Source organism: Trichosurus vulpecula, chromosome 8 (assembly GCF_011100635.1).
Source record: "Trichosurus vulpecula isolate mTriVul1 chromosome 8, mTriVul1.pri, whole genome shotgun sequence".
Classification (NCBI taxonomy): domain Eukaryota; kingdom Metazoa; phylum Chordata; class Mammalia; order Diprotodontia; family Phalangeridae; genus Trichosurus; species Trichosurus vulpecula.
This window is the reverse complement of record NC_050580.1, coordinates 89,747,159-89,774,183: the sequence shown is the minus strand read 5'-3', so window position 1 is coordinate 89,774,183 and position 27,025 is coordinate 89,747,159. Positions and strand designations below refer to the sequence as shown.

At 38.4% G+C, this 27,025-nt stretch overlaps 1 protein-coding gene across 8 annotated transcripts in view; it reads left to right on the top strand.

Moving 5' to 3' along the window:
* TACC2 (transforming acidic coiled-coil containing protein 2) overlaps positions 1 to 26,333 on the top strand; it is a 311,227-nt gene extending 284,894 nt beyond the window's left edge. For all 8 annotated transcript variants that reach the window (XM_036734240.1, XM_036734243.1, XM_036734241.1 and 5 more), the window contains 7 exons: positions 3,443 to 3,586; positions 4,066 to 4,142; positions 7,285 to 7,328; positions 15,273 to 15,433; positions 16,266 to 16,372; positions 19,475 to 19,595; positions 26,117 to 26,333. In XM_036734240.1, the coding sequence (XP_036590135.1) occupies positions 3,443 to 3,586; positions 4,066 to 4,142; positions 7,285 to 7,328; positions 15,273 to 15,433; positions 16,266 to 16,372; positions 19,475 to 19,595; positions 26,117 to 26,182 (720 nt within the window). In that variant the 3' untranslated portion in view covers positions 26,183 to 26,333. The remainder of the gene's footprint in view (positions 1 to 3,442; positions 3,587 to 4,065; positions 4,143 to 7,284; positions 7,329 to 15,272; positions 15,434 to 16,265; positions 16,373 to 19,474; positions 19,596 to 26,116) is intronic.
* The last annotated feature ends 692 nt before the right edge of the window (positions 26,334 to 27,025 follow it).

Here is a 27,025-nt window from a genome sequence, read left to right as displayed (position 1 = left end):
AAGAACGGGGACACTTCTCCTTCCTCTCCCCCACCTCCCCCTCCAAAAAAGAAAGAAAGCACTTTGAAGGAAATGAAGCTATTTGCTTTTAGTGAAAAAGCCTTTTGAACCTGTCAGATAAGTCTAGTCAGAAGACTTCATCAGTCTCTCACAACAAACCTACAAATCTATCTACAAACCTAACAAACCTATCAAATCTATGTTTTATATTAATGGAGTTTCCATTATTTATTATTTTTTTAATGAAAATCAGCCAGTGCTAAGCCCCCCAGGTACAATTAGAAAACATTTATTTTGTCCAATAATAGGCCATCAGGAGATATGCAAATTCAAACAGTTGAGTAGGTGTGTAGAAATCATCAGGGCCAATTGATTGTGGCCAGGTTGGCAATCACAGTGTATGTGCAATTCATAAACTTTTTGTTGTTTGAAGGCAGGCTTATTCATCGAGGTATCATGCTTCATTATCCTGGTTTGCAGGCCTTTTGGCTTTTTTTGTTTCTCTGAAAGGGCAATTTCAAGTTTGTTTGAGTGAGCAAAAGCCTAATCTAAATCCGATCTTAAAATACTATAAATGAGAAGCAAAGCTGTTAACTTCAGTGAAAGAGAATTCCTGGGGGTCAGGGAAACCCTGAGTGCAGCCACTGCTTTTCATTAACAAACAGATGCACATTCACTCATTCAGATTGGTTGTGAGACTGTTTCTCCTTTTACAGAAAACACCAGGTGGCTGCTGTGAAAGGTGATAGTGAATCACTGTACCTGGCAGGGTTAGTTTTCATTTGTTTAAAAAGCTCATCAGTGTCAGACTGCCGTTGGTTTCAGACTAATACTGGAAAGATATCTTAAATTCACTTAATTATAGATTATGCTTCAGGGAGCTTGATTTATTTTCAATCAAAATCAACTCATTTAATAATTGTAATTACATGACCATTGGCAGGTTTCTTAATTTCACTAGGTCTCAGTTTCCACATTCATCAAAGAAGTGGGGTTGGACTAGGTGAGCTCTAAGGTTCTCTCCAACTCAAACTTTCTAATATTCTACAATATTAATCTCTTTCTCGTTAAACATGATCAATTAGCAGTTTGGACATTTATTTTTTTGTGAAAGAGCACTGGCTTTGGAAGTAGAGGACCTGGGTTCAAATCCTACCACTGATGTTTATTATTACCTGGCATGACCTTGGGCAACTTGCTTTACCTCCCTGTGCCTCAGTTTCCTCATCTGTAAAATGAGAGGATTGGACTAGGTGACCTCTGAGGTCCCCACCTATTCTAGATCTGTGAGCCTAATAAGCCTTATAGAGAGGGTTTTTTGCTTATGAACTTGTATAATTCATTCACGAGTTTAGCTCTGGTCTGTGTCTTATTATCTTCTGTTTTCTGACAAATTTTTCATAATCAATAAACTGAAAAACATTTTAATGAAAGTTAAATGTAATTACCTCTACATGTATGACATTTGAGCACATGTAATTTTCCCCTGGCAGTTTAGTGACGCTCTCCTCAGGGAGATATCAGTGAGTTCTTAGCATGCCTTAATATTTTGCAAACTAGTGCATCTTTAGAGATTTTATTTGCCTGCTATTTAGAATGTCAAATTCATCTCTATAACCCCAAGAATTGAGGTCTAGGGATACCAATGTCTGAATGAAGAAGCAGTTGTTTCAGGTCACATCTCCATGTTAAGTGGCAGTCTTTTCATAGCCGATAATTCCTGGTCAAATCGTAAGAGTAAAACCAAACCAATAAAAGCCCATCTCTAATCCAAATTCAAGCACTTTATTTCCTTTGCATGAGTGTTACTAACTAGATATAACAAGTTGCTTCAGTGCCAACAGTCCTATCCATTAAACTTTTGTTTCAGTTTTTTTTTATTCTTACTATATGAAGTAAAATTTTCCTCAGTGTAATGAGAGCTAGCTTGGCAATCTGTATTTGCATCAGAGTAATTCAGCCAGTACTAAGGCCTCTTGTTGATTTTTTTTTCAAAAGGCCAAATGAGAAACTATCCTTTAGTATCTCCAGATGCTACCTTCCTTATGTACTCATAGAACCATTTATCAGAGGTTCTCAAATTATGACTGATGCCCTTTAAATGATATAATTTTTCTGCATTTATCAATATTCTAATATAGTGTCTTCACAGAACAGTTTTTTTTAATTTGCATATGACAGTCACCAAGGGGGTAGGGCATGTATTTCTTTATTACGTGAGGTCCATTGAACCTGCAAGACCACACTTGCCAGTATTACTTGGAGCAGAATTGGGCTGTTTCTTTTTGTTTCCTCTAGCTCTGGCAGCCACAGTGGATATTTTCTGCTTCAGAATGAATAGCAGCACCTAAAAGTTAATGAATAGGACTGAGATCATGGTTGGTTTATCCCTTTCTTTGCAGTGAAAATCATATGCCTCTTTACTTCCATAATTTACTCTCCTAGTCTCTAGTTCCAATCATGACTCTACACATAGCATCATGCTTTCACGGTGAACATTGTCATAGGAGTATTTAATAGAAGGTTAGAGACTGGAAGAGAACACAACAGAGTGGCCATTAATTTTCTGAGATCACCATTTTGCTTCCATGAGGACCTCATGCTGAAAAGATCCCCAGTCCACTTGGTTCAACTGGTCAGTAGAAAAAAAAACCAACAATATCCTGGTTGTTTAGATATATTTTAAAAAGTAGTTACTGTGATCAACTGAGTCTTTTCACTTTCTAGTTTCTTGTCATGGAAATCCGTCTATGATGAAAGCTTTGCTTTAGCCAGTCATAATGCATAGGGAAAATTAATCTTTCTAAGGTCAAACTGATTGACTATACCTGTTTTAGGAAGCTCATCTGATGGAAAGTTTTTCTAGTGGGAACACTTCCTTGATACCACATGATCTAGACGCTGATCCTCACAGGGGCATGCATGGCACTAAAATGTAGGCAGTCTTACAAAGGTGATCAAATACACATCCATTATCAACTAGGAAAACATAGAATGAAATCCAACATCTGCTGCCCTCTCCTTTTTTCCATCCTATGTATGCTGAAGAATTAGGATCCTGTTAGATAATGACTCTGTTCATACTTGTTCTGCTTAAGTGTTTTTTGATTCCTGATAAATGGCTATGATAAACAAGCTTCTCATATAGTCTATTCAAAGGCAAACTGTACTGCCATCTAACTTCATTGTTTACTGCACAGGTGTACAATGATAGATTTTTCATAGACTGTGGCACACAGTCTTCCCATCCATTATCATGACTCTTCACATTTTCTCATAGTTTTTTGTGTTCACCATTTACCAAACTAACAAAAAACATGAAACCCCCCCATTCTCCCTTCCAACACACACACAATTGACCCATTCATGAAGCGGATTAATGTGATCTTCTTTGTTTTATGATTAATGTTTACTTTTTTTTTAATTAACAACAATTCCACAGAGAGAGGCTGCACTCCCAGCAGATGTTCCCATCTCTAAAACTGCCTTGTACTCTCGCCTTGGGACCTCTGACTCAGAAAAGCCTCCAGCCCTTCTTTATCAACAGTCGGATTTAGATGCTTCACTTCGAATCGCTAGAGAAGAGGTATTTCCAGTGTGGGATTTGGAGAAGGGGCCCCTTTGATTGCCCTTCAGAAGCCTCATTAAAAATCTGGCTCCCACAACATGTAAACAAAGAATGCCTATGCCAAGGCAACTCATCTCTGACAATTTAGTTCTTATTTTGGATACCATGGGTGAACAGAGGGGTGGCTGAGGAAGCTGGGTTTTGATGGTCTTAGATATAGTCAATGTAAAATGTGTTTATGGAATTTAATTGGATTTGTGACCAAAAATATTCTCAATCTTGCTTCTCTGTGATCAGGCATTGCCCAAGGAATGTAACTAGTTATTCTCTGTCTCACCAAGGTTCACTAATCAGAAGTGCAGCTTGATTGGAGTACACTGTTCCTCCCAAGGGATGTTTAACTGGTTGTTTTTTTTTTTGTTTCCCCACATATGTTGTTCTATGAAAATTACTTGGGTCTAGACTGACATATTTAATATTTCCTCCTTCGATACTAGATTATCACCAAGGAAAGAGAGGTCTCAGAATGGAAAGACAAGTATGAAGAAAGTAGACGGGAAGTGATGGAAATGAGGTCAGTGATTAAGTCCAAGAGCCAGAATTGAAAGATGTATCTTCTTGTTGCCCTGAAAATTCTTGTGGTATGAGTAACCATGTGAGGCAGCTTGGAGTAGTGGATAGAGGGCTGGCCTTGGAATCAGGAAGACCTGAATTCAAATCCTGCCTGTGACACATGCTAGCTGTGTGACAATGGGCAAGCCCTTAACTTCTCAGTGTCCCAGACAACTCTCTTAAGACTGTAAGTTACAGACGAGTTGTTCATCTGTGTCAGTGGAAGGCGTTTCCACACTGGAAGTTTTCCACCCTGGTGAATTCACAGAGCTGGACCCCCCTCCAAAAAAGTGAGTAATCATTATAGAGTATATGTGTCATGACTGGTTTCTTTTCTTTTCTTTTATTTCTACTGAGAATATTATGTAAATTACTTTTATAAAGTCTTATGTGCAAAATTCATTGTCTTTTCCTTTGGAATTATAATTTGTATGTTTGTTTTGTCCAGAACTGTGATTTATCAGCATAGAGAGCCCCCAGTGAGAAAACTCCCTCTACTAATGCAGATCACAACTGTCTTGCAATTTATAGTCCTGGGGACTCACCAAAGGCAGTGAGAGGATCCCACAGTCAGTATGTGTCTGAGATGGCACTTGAACCCAGATCTTTCTGATTCTTAGGCCCTTCCTCTATTTAGTATTCTATATGGCCTCTGTTTGTAGCATATGTGGAATCTGGCCACATTAAGGCTTTTCAAAGTAAAACTGTTGAATTAAGTTCAGTTTAAACCTCACCCTTGAGTCAACACATTATTTTGCTAACAAACCAGACAGTTAGACTATGATTTGGACTGTGTTTCCTTTCCCTAATATGCCTTAGATAGCAAAAGTATCTCTTTCTGTCTCCTGTTGATGACTTCTATCTTCTGATGGTCTCTTTCTGGCCACATCTGAAACTATAAATGCTGTCTGTTTTTAAAACAGCCTGACCTTTTGTAGTTTACCTGTGCCCCTCCCTCGTGAATTTGGAGGGTGCTCACAGGAATTTGAAAAAGCACCTATCGTGGATGCTGTGAGATGTCCCAGTGGCCCATTTTTTCTTGTCAACCATAGGCCCCAGACCTGCATCAGAGGAATTTATTGGTGGTGAACAGGCTGATGACTCTTGATGAAGTCAAGGGAAGGCATCCATCCTATTATTTATGTTTGGGCACTGCCCCACCCTCTCAACCCCTAAATGAAGACTATTTTTAAAGCTAGAGATGCCTTTTAGACTTGCTTGGACTAGTGTTTGTCTCTGTGTCCCTTAGGAATTTATGTAGTTGGTCTTTCCTTTTCTTTCTTATTGTTTTGCCTACAAAGCACTTTTTCTAAAAAGTGCTGATTTCTTTTAAAGAATTTTTGCGATGATTTTTTTTTAAAGAAAGCTTTATGTTTCTGAAGAAGTCCAAGCCAAAGAAAACTGGGAAATTCCAAGAATGCCCAGGGATTATTTTGTAGCATGGACTGAGCCCAGGAAGTGGTTTACTCTTCATAGCATAGCAGAAGCTGGTTTCATCTCACTGAGGTAGCAAAGCTACCAGGAATGGATCAGCTGCCTGAGTTATATTTAATTAGTTTATATTAATCTGTTTTCAAGAAGAAAAACTCAAGATATGTGGTCAGCAAAGACCCTGAAGAACGACTGTTACAATGAATGCTAGGAGCAAAGGGATTAGCTGGAAAAATGTCTTTTGCTCTTCTTAGATAACAGCAGGGTTTAAATATAATAATATAAATATAATAATGGAACAACATTCCTGTGATGAGTGTTGTATAAATGGGAAATCTGGCTATTAGAAAAGCAGTGTGTGTTGCAACAATCTGCCAGCAGCTGCTGTAGGGGTGTAAGACCCACCAATAACCGACACACAGAAAGCTGCCAACACGAGTTCTTTTGATCTGCTTTACTAAGGAAAGCAGTGTTAAGGGGTTAACAATCTTATTTCAATCCAACATACAAATATCATTCGCTTAGTTCAGGGGAAAAAGCCAGTACCCTGAACTTCAGAGCAAATACAAACAAATTACAAGCATACATTTATAAACAAACCAAATACAATTCATAGTTACCAACATCCAAGTAGAGTGGCTACCCAGAGTCTGGCGCTTCCCAAGAGCCTCTCTCGAATAGCTCTGCTCTCTTTTCATGCACTCTTTAGCCATCATCAAACGTCGTCTGAGTGACCAGAACTTAGGCTCCTACTATTCGCTCTGGTCTTAGCAACTCCCCTTAGGGCCCTGCAGGCTTCATGCCCGCATAGGCTTAGCACCTAGTAGATAGGGGTTTGGGCCTAGGGTTTAGTACCTAATAAGACTCAAAGACACCCAACTTAATTGATATTACAGTGTGGTATAATAGAAAGAAGATTGATTTGGGAGTCAGAGAACCTGGGTTAAATAACAAGCTGTGTGAGGCAAATCACATTACTGCTTTGAGCCTTGAGAGTTTTTGTTTTGTTGTCATTTTTTTTAGTTAAATGGAAATAATACAGCTTGCACCATTATTCTAGAATTGTCATGAGAATTATATTAGAGAAATAATTGAATGTATATTGTAACCATAATGCAAATAGTTATTGTGACTTATAATCATGATGATTCTCTTTCCTACAGGAATAAGGAAATTTAGTTTAAGTCTATTATTAGGAAGTAACCTAGCAATACTTGTGAAATTGTTACATGGACAACATCAGTAAAGGGGAGGAAAACACAGGGAGTAACTCAGGAAATGCCAGCTGTCAGTAAACAGAGAAATGTTAGCTAAGTTTGAGGAGGTTAGGAAGGAGCCAGATCATGGAGGAAGTTAAATACCAAGCCAAGGAGTCTGAACTCCTTTAAGGTAATATGGAGCCATTGAAATTTTCTGGAATGAATGTTTAGGGTTGTGTTTTTATGAAGGTTAACACCTGTTGTTTAGTGTGTAAGAGGCCACCAATGAAGTGTGAAACACCACTTTTACTTAGTGAGATTTCTATAAGTTGCTTCCTATTTAGAGACATTTGCCCAAGTCTCAGTCACAAATACGCATTGTCTATGCCATCACTGCCTAAGGCTTCTTGGCTTTATGAGATGAAGGATCAAGACCCCTAGCAAACATCTATACTGATCTAATTTCTCTTACAGGAAAATAGTGGCAGAGTATGAAAAGACCATCGCTCAAATGATAGGTAGGTGACAACTTTCTGATGGGTATTGTCCTTACATCTTGATTTTATAAAGACTTTGTAGGAAGATATATCTGAAGAATATGTCAGTCATTGAGCTCTAAACTCCATTAAAAGAACTAAGGACATAATAAGGTATCATAAGCTTCTTATGTTCTGGTTTCTATCTCATCAAATAGTCCCCTATAGAAAATATGCCTAGGTCAAAGAAATAAGTGATTTAGAAAATCCACTTGGATATGGAAACATCACTGAAGTTCCCACTACCAGAATCCATAGTGTATGAATGCAGTCTTAATTGTTTTCCTGAAGTAATGGTATCATCTTTATGGCTGCTGTTCAACCCATCTAAGCTACCTGGTCAGGAATAAACTTGGGCCAGTATTCTATGATCTATGTACTCTGTTTGTTCATAGGAAAGAAAAAAATTCAGTCAATTATAGTCAATCACATTCATTCCAGGTGACCTTTAAATGAAAATTAATCTTTAAGAGACATAATGGCCAGATCCACTTTATTCCAGTTCTTTTGGACCTAAGAAAAAGACACCATTCACACCTTCAGAGTTTAGTCTCAATCCTTCAGCATAAAGCTTAGCTCCTATCAGGTAGTATTCTCAAGAAGCCTTGGCATCATTTCCTCACCAAGTAGAAGCTTTGTGTGAATACAGTAATATCTAGATAAACTGGAATGCAGGTTAACTGAAAACAAAGCAAGAAAGGCATTTTGTTTCATTTCCTCTTATTCAAAATCTGTTTCCTATGATTTATGTCCCCATCCTTCCTTAGCAAATATAATATCACAAACATGGCATTTCTGTGGTGATTAAAGATTTTGCAGGGCATCTGGTCACCATTTTTAATGTCAATTATTACTGTACAGTATTGTGCATATTATAGACTACGAAGATTCAGTATTAACCATAAACAACCAATCAAAGATATTAGATATTTTCTTGTTACTGGTTTTTTCCTCCTAAGAGAGGCGAGTGTGAGGGGGTGTGGAACAATTGAAGGTTATGTGACTGCATTCCAGTTAATGAAGGTTTTACTGTGTTGTGACATGATAAAAGGTTGCCTTTGGTGGAGGATAGGAGAACTTTCTGAATAATAATTGCAGAAATCTCACCTAACCCAAGATCAATATAATAATAGCTTTGGCATCTGAGAAGAAGGCACCAGTTTTACCATTTTCCATTCTGATGAGCTGAAGCCTTCTTAAAATTAGAGGGTCCATTCCCCTCCATGACTTGGAGAGAGGAACATAGCCAATTGTGCCCTGTGTGCAGTCTTTGCTCCGTGTATTATTTAGCAATGTATAATTGATTATATATTATCTTTTATTAGCGTAACAATTTATGATGGTATATGTACATGGAGGTTCATCCTTTCGTGACTTAAGTGTTATTGAAAGTGATAATGTTAAAGGTTCATGTCCTCTATTATCTAGTGTTTGGCAACTTACCAAGGCCCAAAGGTTTTTGATAAAAAGTCTTTTGATGTGAGAACATCAGTAAAACCGTTATCATTTGTTTCTCTTCACATCTGAGTAATAGCTTCTTAGTATTGCTTTTGGTGTGGATTTATAAGCAAATATTGAAATAAAGAAAGGGGGAGTTTCTGCTTGTTAATGAAATTCTGCCCAAAGGCACCTTTTGTTTCTACAGCTATTTTTTTCAATAAACTTCCTTGCTTGCATCTTCACCCCTCCCCTACACACACACACACACACACACACACACACACACACACACACACACAGAAAGAGAGAGAGAGAGAGAGAGAGAGAGAGAGAATATATAACACAAACAAAAAAGACGACTAGAGAAACGTTCTGGTTTGTATCCTGCCCTAGTCGACATAAAAGGTATTTCTCATTCTGCTGCCTTCTTTACAGCATAATCCCCTGAGATGATTCATCCAGCCAATGGCTATTTCCCTCTTTCCCTCTCCAGTCAATCTCATGAAATATGGACAGGTCTGGGCAAAAAGGATGAATTATAATTAAGCTTCTCTGAAGAATCAGAATTCTTTCTTTCATAATATTTTTAAGTCTCCTGAACCTTTCATTCTGCACTGATGCCAGAGTTTATAAATGTATCACCTGAAGATCTATTCTACCAAGCAACATGGTGACAGCATCACTTAGATAAATCTATGATCATTTATAGATAATTTCATGTGTTTCCCCCAGTGTATGGTGCTCTGATTGCTTTCCAGCACCCAGTCCATTTTCTTAAGATTCCTGCTTGCCTTTTGGAAGTATCACTGCCTTTGAAAAGAAAATTTCATTGTGTGTTCCTCTACCATCCTTTCCTGAATTCTCATTCATGCACACCCATCTACTTTTTCATTTTTCATGCCTTTTTAAAAAAACAACAGAAACATGGCATGTTTGTTGATACTATCAGGCCATCAATCATGCAGGTAATTGATTAAAGGCCACCCTTGCATTTAAAAGTTCCTTTTGGAACAATGGTTTGCTATATTAATATAACTGAAAATTGAAACAGACAGGACTTAGCCCTTAGACTTGATAACAAGGCTATTTTCTAGGGATTTCTCGGCACTGCATGAAGTTCAATATAGAAAAAAGCCATTTCTCTTTATGTATATTTCATGCCTGTTTCTGTTTCCATCCATCTCTGTCACTTCTTTCCAAAGGCATCTTGCATGATTAACAGATGATGCTAATCGGAAGCTTGGAGAAAGTGCTTTATCCAGCCAGTAAATCCAGTTCAAAATAAAACCAGCTTCCGTAGGCAGAAGGAGCCTTCTGTGGGATCCATTGGTCCATATGACCAGTGTTTGTGTCTGTCTTTCCCAATTCTTTCATGTTCCCAAACACTGCATGTGATAAGAGTTCTTTTGCATTCCCATTTCAGTTTGCGCCATTTTCAATTTCCACTGGAATTTTTTTTAAGTATTAACACTTCTTGAGCCTAAATATTAACAATTCAGGATTAAAAAAAATACTTCTGTGCTTTCTGCATTACAGGTTGTTTCGCTGTTTTTTTCTGCTTTCCTAACAATTTCCCTGATTATCTGTTTTGCTTTCGTTTTTGTTGCTTCTTGCTATTTGCTTGCAAAACAAAAAAGGCAAGCCTGGTAAGTAATGCTTCTCACCCACTTTTGACACCTGCATTGCATCTCTTAATCTTGTCTGGCTGTCTTTGCTTTTATTGTGTACTTGCTACATTCCCTGAAACTTTTTATAAGCATTTAATGCCATTACCAGAGCTAAAATATACCTTTATATAATTTTTTATAAACATTTTAACTCCATCACTGGGGCTCTAGCATACCTAAAGATATAGCAAATGTGAGGCATGTTTTTTCCCCATCTCTTCTAGAGCCTCTGTGACCCAAGGGCCAATTTCCTGAGTTAAAGACTGTAGTCATAAACATAGGGAAATATTGGTGAATGATTACATTTTCAGCATCATGGGGACAGAAAATTCTGTTTCAGAATTGAGACTGGAAGGATATTAGGCAGAAGTTGTAAAATTGTCTAAGCCCAGCAAGGAGTTTCAGTGATGTTTTTTGATAAATTTTATAGCAGAATGAAATTTAAATAAAGCTAAAATGGACTCATAAATGTATACACTGTGTATGTTCTGGGATTTAGGGAAGAAAAATGTGAAGCTAACTTGGAGGGAAAGGCAATTTGACCTTTGCAGCAAGTCCAAATACCCTGTTATTTATTGTGGCTCCAGGTGAAACTTTAAAAAGTTAGCAGAGGGGTTCTAGATTTCTCTCTCTTTTTTGCCTCATTAGACACTAATCTATTTCATAGCCCACTGGAACTTTACAATATGGGGCATGTGTGCTATGAAATTATAGTTCGACAGTTGCAACAAAGTCCCTCTGGGATTTCTGGTAATGAATTTTTCTCAAACTTGTAACATTTAAGAATTAGAGGAGGCCTTGGAGATAATCTAGTTCAACTCCCTCAAAGAGATGAGGAAATTGTGGTCCATCATGATAAAGTGACTTAGCTAGGGGTCACACGGAGGCAAGCAGAGCTGGCTGAGAAGTCAGGTCTCCTGGTCCTCAGCCTACTCGTCTTTCCACCACAAGACACTGCCTCAGCTTTTTAAGTAGAACAAGATTGTGCTGAATTCCAAGATTCAACCGAGCTCCAATATCTCCTGAATCTAGAAACATAAACTCCACCAATCAGGGGAACTGGGTTTCTATAAATCTGGGGATTTAAGGCATCCCCCAATGTCTTTCTAATTCATAGCAAGAAAAAGAGACATCTTGTCATCAGTTATAGCCTTTGCGTCTGATTTAAAGTAGAACTAACTACTACCTTTGTAAAACGAGCCCTTTCAGGTCACAACCAGAGTTTGTGGGTCCCCTTTCCACTGTGGCCCTGTAGCACAGTGCAAGGCAAGCTTTGGCTTCACTCAATATACCTCAACACCTAGTTTGAGCTGGGACTTTGGGGATAATGTCTCAATTTTCACAATGAGGGCCCCAGTGGATAATTCCATATATGGCTACTTTCTCCTTTCCGTTGAATTACCTTGTCAGAGTAAAAGCTAAAATCCTGAAGTAAAAATTTCTGTTAAAAATAAATAGATAAACTTTTTCCCAAGTGGAAAGGTCACAGCAGGATTTCAATTTAAGAGTTGTGAAGTGATATGAGCTTATGGGGCTTTAGTCCTGATGGAAAGACAGGTGTAATTGCCTGATTAGACTCTAGTCTAAAAATAATCCCAGGAAGAAAAGGTTGAAAGGAACATTAAGTAAGGCAAAAGCTTGTTGGCATAGAAGGACCAGCGACAATTGAACTGCTTTACCTGAAGCAGTCTCTCACAGCTGGGCCAAAAGTCAGTCTCATTTTAGAGCATTATACCAAAAAAGTCATGGCTTAGTTTGACAAAAATAGCCTGGTTAACACAGAAATTAGCACTTCCATTGTCCCAAAGCAAGCTCTTGGGTTTCTTTAGGAGACATTGTTAACTAGAGTCTAACGGTAAGACAGTTATGATGGCTTTATATTGTACTGATACTGGAAGGAGTGCACAATTGCTTTTTTCCCACTTATTTGCTTTTCATTTAGGTAGTGAGAGAACTACCTACCCACTACAGCCACAATGAGACTTTGATCCAGGGGTTGGGTTCTAGCACAAAATGCAGTAAAGTTTTCATAAAATCAAAGCCTTCAGAGGTCATCTAGTAGAACTTTTCCCTGACCAAGAATCCTCTTTACAGTAACCCCAACAAATGGTAGTCTCTAGTCTATCCTCGAAGATGTCTAGTGAGGGGATGGGAGCCTCTCACCTCCCAAGAAAACACATGCCATTTTTTTTTATAATTCTAGTGGTTAAGAAGTCTTTCTTCACATTGAGCCTAATGCTGCTTCTATGCAACTGATTCTAGCCTCTGGGGCCAAGAAGGAAAAGTCTAATCCATCTTCTAATTGGTAGCCTTTAAAAACCTGAAAACAACTGCCATGTTCTCCCTAAGTCATCTCTTCTTTAAACTAAATATCCCACTTCTTTCAGCGGATCTTATATGACAGTCAGCGGTCGACCTCTCTGTTCTGGTGGCTTTCTTCCATGCCAGGGTATTAGAGTCCTTGTTAAAATGTTGTACCAAGATGAACCCTACACTCTAGATGTGTTCTAACCAGGGCAGAGGACCATCTCTTCTTATATGTTGGAGACTTTGTCTCTCTTAATGCAGCCTAAGATCACTTTAGTTGGCTGCCATGGCACATTTTTGACCTTCATTCAGTTTGTGGTTCACTAAAGTCCCTAGATCTTTTTCAAATGAGCTACTATTCAGCCATGCCTCCCCTATTTCCTATTTCCTGTCTTAAAAGATCAAGTGTCCCCGTTCTTTGTCTAGACAAACCACTCGACCTGTGTCCTCAATCCCATCTATTCCTTCTTCCTCCCTCCCTCCCCTTCTTCTTTCTTTCTTTTTCCCTCCCTGTTTTGTATCTCCCTTTGTTGTTTCCATACTCACTAATCTTCAGGCTGTCCCTTTCCATTGTTTTTTTCCTGTCTGCCTCTAAGCATACTCAAGTATTTTCAATCTCATAAAAACCTTCCCTCAGCCATTCTACTTCCATGACACTAAGAGCCCATCTCTCTCTTTTTTTTTCCTTTTACTATCTAATTCCTTGAAAAAAGCAATCCACACCCCAAGACTCAGCTTCTTTCTTATGCCTTGCTCTTTGGCCTCTGTCCACACTACTAACGATACTCCTAGTGGTCATCAGTAACTTCCTTATTCAATCCAGAAGAATTGGCTTAGTTCCCCTCTTCCTGGAGCTCTCCATATCTTTTGGGACCATTGACAATCTCCTGTTTCAGAACACAATCTTTCACACTCAATCAGTTTCTGATACACTTCTTTCCAGTCCTCTACCCCAGGGGTCAGGACCTGTTCTAACCACCCCGTTATTTCCCCTTAGCCTTCCTTTGAACTCCTTAGTCTTTGCCCAGCTTTTTTGTCCATTTACAAGACTGTTCTCAGCTGTCTTTTCTTTTCCTTCTAAAACTCATTCATTCCAATGGCTTCAACTATCATTTCTACCCAAATGACTTCCAAAACCGTATTTCTAGTCCCAACCTTTCTCCCAAATTCAGATAATTGAATCAAGACCTTTTCACATGGAAGTTTCACTAGACCCTCAGATTTAACATGTCATAAAATAATTTTATTATCTTCTCCCTCCCCCTACCAAAAACTGATCCCTGTACCAATATCCCCATTTTAGACAATGGTGATATCACTTATCTAGTCACTTGTCTTTGAAACTCTGATACTAATTTTGGCTTTTCCTTCTCCGTATGTCCAATGAATTATCCATTTTTATCAGTTCTACATCTTGAGTTCCAAGATAACAGATTTTGAAAATTGAAAGGAGTCTCATCAGCCATATAATCCAACCTATACATAAAAGAACCCTGCTCTGTAGTATAGCCACAAGTGATCATCTGGCCTCTAAATAAAGGAAAACAAAGGTAATCCTTCTTATATAGGATAGCCCTTCACATCCCCACTAAGTCTATTAGTCTTTCCAAACTAAGTAATGTCAACCTTCAATCAGCTTTCATAACCAACTCTCATATTACCATCAATTCAAAGGCCTTCACCATCCTCGTTGCCCTCTCCTCTTTAATCTGTCCTCCATATTGTTGCCACATTGATCTGCCTTATACATGCTCTTCAATGGCTGGCTGTTGCCTTCCTTTTTCTTGATATCAGAGGCTTTCTACAAGCTGTCAACACCCCAAGTCTGTCCATATCTCCCACTATTCCCTGACTCATCCACCAAACCAGAAATATTTGCTGTCACCCAAGGATGCTCTGTATTGTATAACCTATGTGCCTTTGCTTGTGCTGTTCACGATGCTTGGAATATCCCTCACTGCCCTCCCATATCCACCTATTTAAATCCTATCCATTCCTAAAGCTGAATTCTCAAGTACCATCTCATCCATGAAGCCTTCCGTGATCCTCCCCAGTCAGTAACTTCCTCTCCAGGAAGCACATGGTGTGCAACTCTTTATGTATGTATCTGGTATCATCTTAGTGACAGTTCTTTATGGGTATGCATTATACCTCTTTCCTTCTAGATTGTCAGCTCTGTCACAGCAGGGACTGTCTTACTTAACCTTAGTATCTACCATAGTACTTAGCCTAAGTGCTTAATAAATATTTAAAGTTGATTAAAAAAAATAGTTGCCAAGTTTCCACTTCACTTGATCTAAAGACTCAGGCCCAATATTCATTTGGCTGGCATTCCTTCATTTTTCCACTTGAAAGGGAAAATGCTGGTAGCTTTTAGAAAGCCATTCTGTCTCAAAGCATATAATAACTTAGAATATTGCTCATTAGGCTCAGTCACGTGCAGCAAGACTAAGAGTGAGGCATTGCATAAGTCACAGGCTCAATTGTTTGGGTATTTCTATTTTCAAACCAGAGGATGAACAGAGAGAAAAGTCGGTCTCCCACCATACTGTCCAGCAGCTGATTGTGGAGAAGGAGCAAGCCTTGGCTGACCTGAACTCAGTGGAAAAATCTTTAGCCGATCTTTTTAGGAGATATGAAAAAATGAAAGAGGTCCTGGAGGGGTTCCGCAAGGTACGTTTCAGGAATCAGTACCTATAGCTCTTAGCATTCTGTTTTGCTCAGAGGTAATAAGTACGTGTTTGTTGGGCAACAAAATATTGAGTTCTTCTTACCTCAAACTTATTCTCTAGTGGCCATGGGGAATTGCATAAGAGAATACTCACAGATTGTAGGATCATAAATTTAGAGGCTGGAAGGTTTCCTTTCATTTTACAGATAAGGACACTGAAGCACAGAGGGGTTCACTAAGTTACCCAAGGCTGTGTAGCTATTATGTGTCTGAGGTGAGACTTGAACCCAGGTGTTCCTGACTTTAGGTCCAACTCCCTATCTACTCGGCAGCACTGCCTTTTGTGTCCTGAGCTGATGTACTGGCTTCGGAGTCAGGAGAAGCCTTGATCTCAATTCTGTCCCTGACGCTTACTATTGTGTGCAAGCCTTAATTTTTCACCCATGAAATAAGGGATACAAATACATCAGTAACTCTCACAGGATTGCCTGAGACTCCAATGAGATAGTGTATTTAAAGCATTCACAAATGTAATGTCGGGTTGTTGTCTTTTTTAAATACGTTTAGTTCAGAATTGGGTATTGGGAGGACCAAAGCGAGAAGGAGAAAAGCGTTTTGAGTTAGAAAAAATGATTCCTGTTGGGAAAAGGAGCGCGTTACAAGATGCCATTATGGAAACAGTTCTGAATAAATGGTCAAATATGAGTTAAAATTGACTAGGGAGTCAAGTGGCTTTGGTTCTGCTGGGAGCAGCGAGGTCTCCAAGTTGCTCTTCATGCTTTTGGGTTTCTTTCTGCCTCTGGGATCTGATGTCATTTTCCTTCCCTGTGTTAGAATGAAGAGGTGCTAAAGAAATGTGCTCAGGAGTATCTGTCCCGTGTGAAAAAAGAGGAACAAAGGTACCAGGCACTCAAAGTACATGCAGAGGAAAAACTGGACAGGTAAATGACTTCTTAACATGTCATCCTTGATTCTTCTCTCTCTCTCTCACCTCCCCATGTCCAAACAGTGGTCAAGTCTGGCGCTTTCTCCCTTTGAACTATCTCCCTCTCTCTCTCTCTCTCTTTTTAGTCATTGTCACTTTGCTTTTAATAATCAGAAATTATAAACAAACTGGAAAATGCCTGGACAAATTGTGGTATTGTCACCCTATTACAAAATACAAATGTAAATTTTTTTTAAAAACCACTTATACAGAGTGATGTAGAGCAAGCTATGACTGGGGAAAAAAGTTTTTAAGCCCCTATATAAGACAGTTGATCAGGAATTTTTTTTTGGAGGGGGGAAGGCAGGGCAATTACCCAAGGTCACACAGCTGGGAAGTGTGTCAAGTGTCTGAGGCTAGATTTGAACTCAGGTCCTCCTGACTCCAGGGCTGATGCTCTACTCAGTGCACCACCTAGCTGCCCAAAACCTAATGAAATTAGGTTTAATTAGCTGAAAACCTAATGCAACTGTGGCTCTAGCTGAAACCAGTTTCAATAAAGCATAACTGAGTCACAAATACGTATAAGTTTTTTATGAGCCATCTCTTAGATATGCCCCTTTCTTTCCCCTGACACTACTACCTCTGTGATGTGAGTCCTTGTCACCTCATACCTGGACTATTGCAGGAGTCTGCTAGTGGGTCTCCTTGTTTCTAGTCTTCCCGCTGCAGTCTCTTAGATCTTCCTAAAGCATAGGTCTGACCATCTTATCCTCCTATTTAATCAACTTCAGAGCCCTTCACATTATTCCTTCTTCCTTGTGACACTGGCCTCCTTGCTGTCTCTCCCACAAGATGTTCCAAGTCCTGAATCTTGGCTGTCTCCCAGACCTGGAATGTTCTCCCTTGTCATCTCCACCTCCTAGCTTCTCTGGCTTCCTTCAAATCTCAGCTCTAGTCCCACCATCTGCCTTTCTTAATTTTAATCTCAGTACCTTTCCTCTGAGACTACTCCCAGTTTATCCCGTATATATGTTGTCTATTGTTGTTTGCATGTTGTCTCCACCATCAGACTGTGATTGCCTAGAGACAAGGGATGATATTTTTTTTGCCTTTCTTTGTATCCCTATTACTTAGTACAGTGCCTGCCAAAAGGAAGAGTAAATAAATAATAATTGACTGACTGACCATTCTTACTGAATACTTATTTTTTAAAAGTCCTATTTTTAAAATACTTTTAAATACTTATTTTTTAAGAAGTCAAGAGAGTCTGTATAGTATAGATTTACCAGCTTATCTATATAAATTTATTAAAACAAATTTATGCCATAGGGGTTTTGCTTTTAAAGATAAATATCGGTCATTTAATTTTCTTGGGGAAACCCTTGCAATAACAAATCAGCATGACTGAAGAAAACAGCAGGATAGCATTCAGATCCCTGGATTTACAGAAATAAACTGTGCATAAATATGCATAAATGTGTGTAAACATAACTTCCTAGACTGAATAAATTATTGAATACATGTATAAATGCTTTTTTCCTAGATGGAACAAATTATCAAAATATATTCACAGAAAATCCATGAAAATATTTACCTAACTTTATGGAATATAAACCTTTTTCGGAAAACTTTCTTAGCTCATAATATTAACCTCTCTGATTGACCCACACACTTGATTTGGGAGATGAGAAGGGAGGGGTGACCTCCCAAAAACCAACTAATGTACACTTGGCTCTGAGAGGAAAGTGATAACATTTTCCTTTTGAACAGGAACCAAGTTTTCTTCCTAACCCAGGTTGTCTTTGAAAAATTTCTAGGGATTTTCTAAAGTCAAATGTTTTAGGAGAATTATTTGCTGTGTTGATAATTGGCATTAAGAAATGTTACTTTGACCAGGTAGTAGTCAAGGACATTGTGAGGGACAAGCCAAGAAGATATTAGAATTAGAATTATATATCATATGTTATAATTATATATATATATATATATATATATATATATATATATATATCATGAGAATTAGAATTATAAGAAAATACCCAAGGTACAGTTGCAATCTTCCCAGGCTCCAACTATATTTAAAACCACTCAAGAAATTATCCTATCCTTTCTTAAAGGCAGACTATCCAGAAAAGGTGGGCATTGCAGACTTGTGGAGCATGGAAATGGTCTTGATGTCATTTTGCCCTCTGCTGTCTTGCCTTCAGTTGTGGTACCTTGGTTATCATGAGCAAGAATCAGTTCAGGATGAGGCAGCCACTCCATCTCAAGTCTCCTTGCTGGATGTTTTCAGAGAAACCTAGGGAGACTGCTGTGAACTGATGCGGAGTGAAGTGAGCAGAAGCAAGAGAACAATTTAGACGACAAAAACATTGGAAAAATGAATAATTTGGAAAGAATTAAGAACTCTGGTCAATTGTATATGTAATAATGGGTATCACATTTCTTGCCTTCTAGGTGAGCGGGAGGTATGAAGGTAGGGAGAGAATGTAAAACTGAAAACCAATGTAGAATTTAAAATAAAATTTTAATTAAAGAAAAAAAAAGAACTCTGTTCAACATGGTGATCAACCACAGTTCCATAGAACTGTGAATGAAGAATTCTATCCAATAACCTCCTAACAGAGGACGTCTGTTAGGAGGTGAGTAGAATGCTTCAGTAGCAGTTCTCTGCAATTTTGAGTAGTTAGAATGGAAGGTCCTTGTGAGTTCTGATTGTTCATACATTGGATTTGTATCTCCAGCGCCTGGCACATAGTAGACACTTAATAGAGACTTATTGATTGATTGACAGATCATAGAATTGCCTGCAGCACTGACAGGTTTATTGGCTTGCCTAGGGTCATACAGCCAGTACTTTCTGAATTCAAGCCCAGCTCTCAATTCACTGTACTATGTAGCCTCTTGGTAATATAATATAATATAATATAATATAATATAATATAATATAATATAATGCAATGTAATGTAATATATAACATAATATATAATATAATGTAGTGTAGTATAATGTAACATAATATTGAATTGAATTACAGAATCGTAGAAAGGCAAGTGGAAATATTAAAGTTTCCTTAATCAATAATATTCATCTGTGCATCGTATATTCCTACAGAGCCAATGCCGAAATTGCCCAAGTCCGAGGAAAGTCTCAACAAGAACAAGCAGCCTACCAGGCCAGTCTCCGAAAAGAGCAGCTGAAGGTAGATGCTCTGGAAAGAACACTGGAACAAAAGGTAACTTACTGAGTAACTCCATCGTGTTCCCAAGGTAAAGTCTCCTTGGAGATGTGGTGTTTGCTGGCATGTCAGTCCATCAGAGGTAATGTGGCTACTGCCTTCTGCTTATCCTCGAATTAGAGCCACCAGAACGTGGCTACAGCCAAGGAGCATTTATCTTTTATCGGGTGAAAAAAAAATCATCATTCCCCATGATGGGGGTAATTCCTAATGCTCTGACTTGCTGAGTGTGACTCTGTCCTCCTTGCTGCCTCCCCCTTTGACTCTTCTCGGGTATTTGGAATGCCAGGGTCTCTATGTTCTTCTCAGGACCTTACGTTCTTTCGGCAATAAGTTTCCTGGTGTCATGAGACTCCTACCCTTGAAAAGAGAGTGTCAAAACCCTCAAAAGTATTAAAGGTTTCCCATTGTAATAACAATGAACATGAAGATTAAAAGAGGTACCTAGTTTAGTCCTTCAGGCCAGAAATCAGAAATTCAACCAGCAACCTTAGTTACTGACCATTAAAGATCCCTTAATTTAATACTCTCATTTTCTATGCGGAGAAACTGAAACCAAAGAGGTGGGGTGATTTATTTTGGATTTGAATTCAAAAGACCTGAGTTTGAATGCTAGCTCTATCACTATCCCATATGACTTTTAGTGAGTCGTTTCAGTGACTCAGTTTCTTAATCTGTAAGAAGAGGGGGTTGGACCAGCTAACTCATGAGGTCCCCAACTCTGCATCTACTGTGAGATCCTATGATGTATTGGATAAGTGGAGCCACAACAGAGGCTCCCTTTAGTGCAGGCCACTGTGACTTCTGTCAGGAATTTATTGTGTGACAAGCAGCATCTAATCCTGGAGAGGTCAGGAGTAGGTTCTTTCTCTGTGCTGCCTTTTGTCCAGCCTGATGTCTGTGGTAAAGGACCTGCTTACAGCTCAAACCGACACGCTCTCAGAAGGCATTGACCCCAGGGTCTGTGGTCTTTAGTACGCCTTAGAAGCGTAGGCTATAGAGTTGGAAGGAGTGTAGGGCAGAGCACTGGGCATGGGGGCAGGAAGACTAGGAAGTCGTACCATAGACACTTATTAGCCATGTGATCCTGGACAAGGAATTACCCCTCTCTGAGCCTCAGTGGTTCATCTTTGAAATGAAGGAATTGTATTCAAGAAACCTCTAAGGTGTTTTCCAACTTCAAATCTATGAGCCTGTCAATCAGTTGGGTTTCTTTTTTCAGTTGTGTCTGATCCTTCGTGACCCCATTTGGGGTTTTCTTGACAAAAATACTGGAATGATTTGCATTTCCTTCTCCAGTTCATTTTACAGATGAGTAAACTGAGGCAAAAAATAGTTAAGTGACTCGCCCAGGGTCACACAGCTCGTAAGTATCTGAGGTCATATTTGAACTCAGATCCTCCTGGCTCCAGACCTGGCACTCTAAACATTGTGCCACCTAGCTGCTTGCTATGATCCTATATCCTTAACAAATGATCTCATCTAGGAGTTCTTAATCTGGGGTTCATGAACAGATTTCAAGGTATCTCTGAACATGGGTGAGAAAAAAAATGCATCTTTATTTTTACTAACCTCTAACTGAAGTTTATAATTTTCTTTACTTATTTAAAAACAGTATTCCGAGCATGAGTCCAAAGGCTTCACCAGACTGACAAAAGGGTCCATGGCACAAAAAAAAGTTAAGATCTTTGGTTTAGTCTAACCCTGTCATTTTACAGATGAATAAAAAGGTCCAATTAAATTAAATGACTTTGCCAAGGCTATACAGATAGTGAACCTAGTTCTTCAGGCTCTCAATCCAGAATTCCATTATATCATGATGTACTTTTCTAGTATAGTGACATCCCTGGAAATTTCCCAGAATCCTTCTACCTTGTGAAGATTTATCCAGTTGGCCTTGGAGAGAATGTTCCTACTTGTCTGTGTGCTCATTAATCTGAATTCTGTGCTTGGAAACATTAGTGTTCTAACATCTCTTCCAAAGTTGCCTTTGAGAGACAGCTAGGAAATGTTTGTTTTGAGAATCTCAATCTTTATTCAGGGCAAAAGTTCTCTCACTTGGTATGGTAAACTTGTTTTCTTTTTTTTAATATTTTGATAGCTATACTTAATGTAGTCAGTTTCCTTTTTAACCTTATTTATTTTACATATTTAAAAACATTCTTTTGAGAAGAGATCCGTAGGTTTTACCAAACTACCAAGGGGTTTGGTGACATGAACAAAAGTTAAGCTTCTGAACGAAGGCAAGAGATCCCAATGAAATCAGTGAATAAATGCAATCCCTAACTTACTTCCTGAAGGAATGAGGATGAATCGAGACACAGAACTGTTATCACTTGACAACTACCAACTATTACTTAACTTTAATGATATAATGGAAAAAGCCTTTGTCTGGGAGTCAGCAGATCTTTGTTGTAGTTTAAAATCCAATGATAATCATCTATGGGGCTTTAGGCAACTTGCTTCAATTCTCTGGGCCTCAAACTTCCTCATTTGTGAAATGAGAAGTTGGACAATGGAATTTCTAATGTCCCTTTCAGCTGTGGGGAAAAAAAATCCCTCATTTTCTCATGCTTCTTAATTTCATTGTGTCCTTTTAACCTACTGCCTTGTAGTAAGTTACTCCTTTTATACAGCCTTCAAACAACCAGAAAGCTGAGATAACTAGATTTTTTCATAATTCACCAGTTTTCAACTTTTATAAAGAAAGATTGTCAAACAAATAAACTGATATGAGGGGCAGATTTAAAGTCAGTCTCCAGAGTGTGTCACAGGATCAGTACAGACAGCTTTGGATCATTTTCACATCTCTGCGACTCTGCAGTGGTAACTGATGCTCCCGGTGATTGATGGCCCTAAGATGGCCTACAAGATCCTAAAGTCCTACATAGTCAGGAAAGAAAGATTCATTTGTGTTACAGTTTTTAGGGCCAAGGTTACTTGTTTGTATTCTGGCTTTAAAAAATATTAATTCATCCATGGCACAGATAGTGACTCTCAGCTAATCAAAAAAGAAAAATCAAAGAAGCACAAAGTTTGAGTGTTAGAAGGCCATCTGATTTAACCCATGCACAAAGAGAATCTCTGCTATAATACTCCAAGGAGTATTTCCTAACATTTAAACTACATCATCCTCTTTGCAACTTCTACCCATGGCTCCTGGTTCTGCTTTCTGGAGTCAAACAAAACAAGTCTGATCCTTCTGGCATACGGCAGCCCTTCAAATCCTGGAAAACAGCTACCATAGCCCATCTGAGTCTTCTCTTCTCCAGACTAAACCCACGCAGTTCCTTTAACAAATCGTCATGGTACAAGAATTCAAGGTCCTTCACCATCCTGGATGGTCTTCTCTTAATGCTTTTCTCCTTGCCAGTGTCCTCCCTTAAGCAGTCTCACTCAGAATGGAACCCACTACTCCAGATGATGTCTGACAAGGACAGAATATAGTGGGATAATTGCCTGCCCAGTTTAAGACAGTGTGTATGCCTACCTACTTTCTAAAGGACCTGAGGCAGATGGTAAAACATACAAGAGAGCCGAAGGAGCGGCTCATTTGAGAGGCCTTAATTGAGAATGACCATACTTGAGTGTTAAATTGGGCTCTAGGTTTTTAGACAGCAAAGTCAAAAAAGGAAACAATGGATGTGTAAATTCACATGGAGAGGAAGATATATGTACACATGTATACACATGTATACATGTATACATACCTGTGTATGTGTGTATATATGTACGTATATATGTGTATGTATTTTCCTGGAACTAAATACAAGCAGAACTGTAAAATGATTTGAACAGGTTTGAGATTGCATTCAGTTCATGATCTAGCCCTCTAACAAGGATATGTATCATCCCCTTTCTTTTCTTTGGATTAAAATCAGAACCCCAACTTTAGAGATGAGATATGAGGGAGGTAATATAGCCTTCTTTTGTAGAAGCCTCAAACCTAGACATATATCCTTGCCCAAGAAGAAGACCAACACATTTATTTCAACCTTGGCATGAGCAGCCAAGAATTCCCACTACCCCACACACTGCCTCTTCCTCCCCTCACCCCCAGAAAGCTATTTTTTTTTGTCTCAGAAAGGAATTTTAAATATTCTCAAGCTTTTCTACAGGTGATTGGTTGAGATGCCAAAGTTTCTGAAAGAAGTGGCTTTAAGTAGAAGCATGTTTAGGAAAGATACTGTCAACCATTTTCCACTCCCATAAAGAACTTCAGTACGGCCTAATAGTGTGTCACCAGTCGCCATGCCTTGTACATAGTAACTACTCAATAGATATTTATCAAGTAAATCTTATTTTAAGAAGATTTATATTTTATTGGTCCCTCTAGAATAATGTGGTGGCAGAAATACAGTCCTTAAACACAAAAAGTCTGACCTGTTGAATAGGGTTGGCTAGACTTGATTGCTTAAATATTGGTGGACATCTATTGAATGACTACTTAATGTCAGTGTAAGTATTGCTAAGATGTTCTTTCTAATGATGTCTAACCAAAAAAATTCAACTGCTTTTAAGGCCACTTCTAGGCAGAGATGATTAAAAAAACAATTATCAGGTTAAAGCAGATGTTTCTCTTGCATCTTGTGTCTTATACAACAATTGAATTTCCCATGTTGATAGCTTTTTGAGAAGAAAGCTAGCAGAGAGTTTTACAAATACAGCCAACATTTTAAATAATCTGTAATTTTGAGGTAAAATATAAAGTAAACCACACTTAATGCCTGTCCTGATAACCAAGACAGGGCCGCCATTCAGCTCAGATACCAATGTACACATTTGTGATTCCATGATTTGTTTTTTCCTTAGACCTTACATGGCACTTCATACCTCCTATGTTTATATCATTTTTATTCTTCACTATGGCTAATATGTAGTTATTGCACATTTATTTTGTAGTTTTGCATACTTCCACATATTGTTCCCTTCCCTAACTGGACTATAAGCTCCATGAGACCAGGAGTTGTATCTTAATTATCTTTTCATCTCCTCCTGTTGCTTAATACAGAGTCTGTTCATAGGACATCATCACTACTTCTAAGATCCGTGATATTGTTGGTGAGAAAGGGAAGAGAATAAGCATGTATTAAGTGCCTACTATATACCAGGCACTGTGCTAAGGACTTAACAAATATCTCATTTGATCCTTACAACAATCCTGCAAGGAAGATGCTATTGTTATCTCAATTTTAAAATTGATGGGACAGAGGCAGACAGAGGTTAATGACTTGGCCAGGGTCACACATCTAGCAAGTGTTTGAGGTTGGATTTGAACTCATGTCTTCCTGACTCCAGGCCCAGTGCTCTAGCCACTGTGCCACCTAGCTGTTGGTTGTGGTACTCCCTTAGCCAGTGTAGACCACAACCCATTCATACTTTGGTAATCATTCTTCCAGATAGAGAAAATGGGATTCCTGTGGGAGAAAAAAACTATCACCTCTTGGCCAACTTTCTAATTATGAGCCCACAGTCAACGCCATGCTAACACGAGGCATTAAAATATAAGAGGAGAGGCTGCACGTAGTAAATGCTTAATAAATAGTTACTGAATGAATGGATGAGTTTTAACAGCAAGATGTCTCCTAGCACCTTATTCAACTTCATCTGGTTAATCAAATGCTTGGGAATATGTGGAGTGATTAGTTTCTACTTGGGGAGTGGAGGGAGAGAAGGAGGGAGGAGAGAATTCCTGATATCTTCTAAAGAGGCACATCTACCACAAAAATGTTTCCAAATAATCAGAGTTGTCACTGATGGTTGAACCAGGTGCTTCCCACTGAAATCGATCATAATCCAGTTACTTGGATAAATTGTTTGTGGGAGGATTTGCATTCGACTGGCCTTTGAGTGACAACTGATTTTTAATTTATAATGTTGTCTAGAAAGCTTAGCCATATGTATAGTTTTAGGAATGGGGAGAAGAGGAGATTTCTCATTTTTTTGTTCATGGAAACACATTAGTCTGACTGGGGGGCTGTTGAAGCTTCTATCAGTAATTTGTATATACTTTTAGATGCTTAGACAACAACAAACTAACTGAGGAACTGGAAAGATCATCGTGTCATGTTAGTCTCCTTCTACAATCTAACACACATTAGAGTCTAGAATCTCAATTCAGCAATCCTAATTCATTGCATTTTCTGATATGAGGATCCAGCAAAAAGTAGCGCTAACCCCAGTCTACATAGAATTACTTAATTCTTTATTTGCTGATATTTCTCAGAAATGCTCGCCAGTGTGAGTTAACTTCTGTCCTGGATTCCATAATTCCATATATATGATATGTGTGTGTGTGCGTGTGTGCGTATGTGTATTATATATATATACATATCTACATATACATATACACATATACATATATACATACACATACACACACACACACACACACACACACATATATATATATTAGACAAGTAATTCTAGGGATCAGGAGGGCAAAGTTGATGAGGACCCCAAAAGGAACCAAGATGAATATTTTGCTCCGATTAATAGTCTCTTTCCTTCACTTTCAGAATAAAGAAATAGAAGAACTTACCAAGATTTGTGATGAACTGATTGCCAAAATGGGAAAAAGCTAACTTTGAACCAAATTTTTGGACTACACTATTGAGTGCAATATGACCATTGGCACACTGATGTCCATACCTTTATGTGGACAGGTTATATTTTCACTTTTTCGTATGCACTACTGTATTTTCTTTCTAAATAAAGTTGATTTAATTGTATGCAGTTCTCAGAAGACTATCAGAATTTCTTGCTATTGTTTGCATTTTCATAGTATAATTCATAGCAAGTTGATCTCAGAGTTCCTGTATCAGGGAGATTGTCAAATTCACTAATAAATGACAAATTGCCGATCCTAGCTTATCCCTTTGTACATGAGTTCCCATGTTGGATGTCTTTTGGATTTAATATGAACACGTATTACTTTGCATGGGGACTCTTGCCTTAAGGAGTGTAAACTTGATCCGCATTTGCTGATTTGTTTAAAAAAAAAAGAAAAGAAAAAGAAAAAATGCATGTTTCAAATAAAATTCTCTATTGTAAATAAATTTTTTTTCTTTGAAACTTCGAAACAAGTGTGGCTATGTTTTATCTTCTATGAAGACATTTGTTCCCAAGCTCCCCATTCCCTTTTGATACCTTGAAAAAAATATAGTAGTAAAGAGGTAGATCCCTCATTTATAAAAGAAGCGGGGTGGGTTAGATTTCAAAGGTTATTTCAGGCTTCTTGATTGGAAGATGTCAGCCTTAGGGTGTGAGGATGAGAGTTCTTTTCCTTGACCTAGTATTCATTTCTCTGGCTGTAAGTCAAGAGACATCCCTTGGAAGGTAGGGAAAGTTCTCATGTGCCTGGTCTATACCATGAAACTACTGAGAAATGCTCAATTTCTTCTTCATGTGAATTAATCAAAATGGTT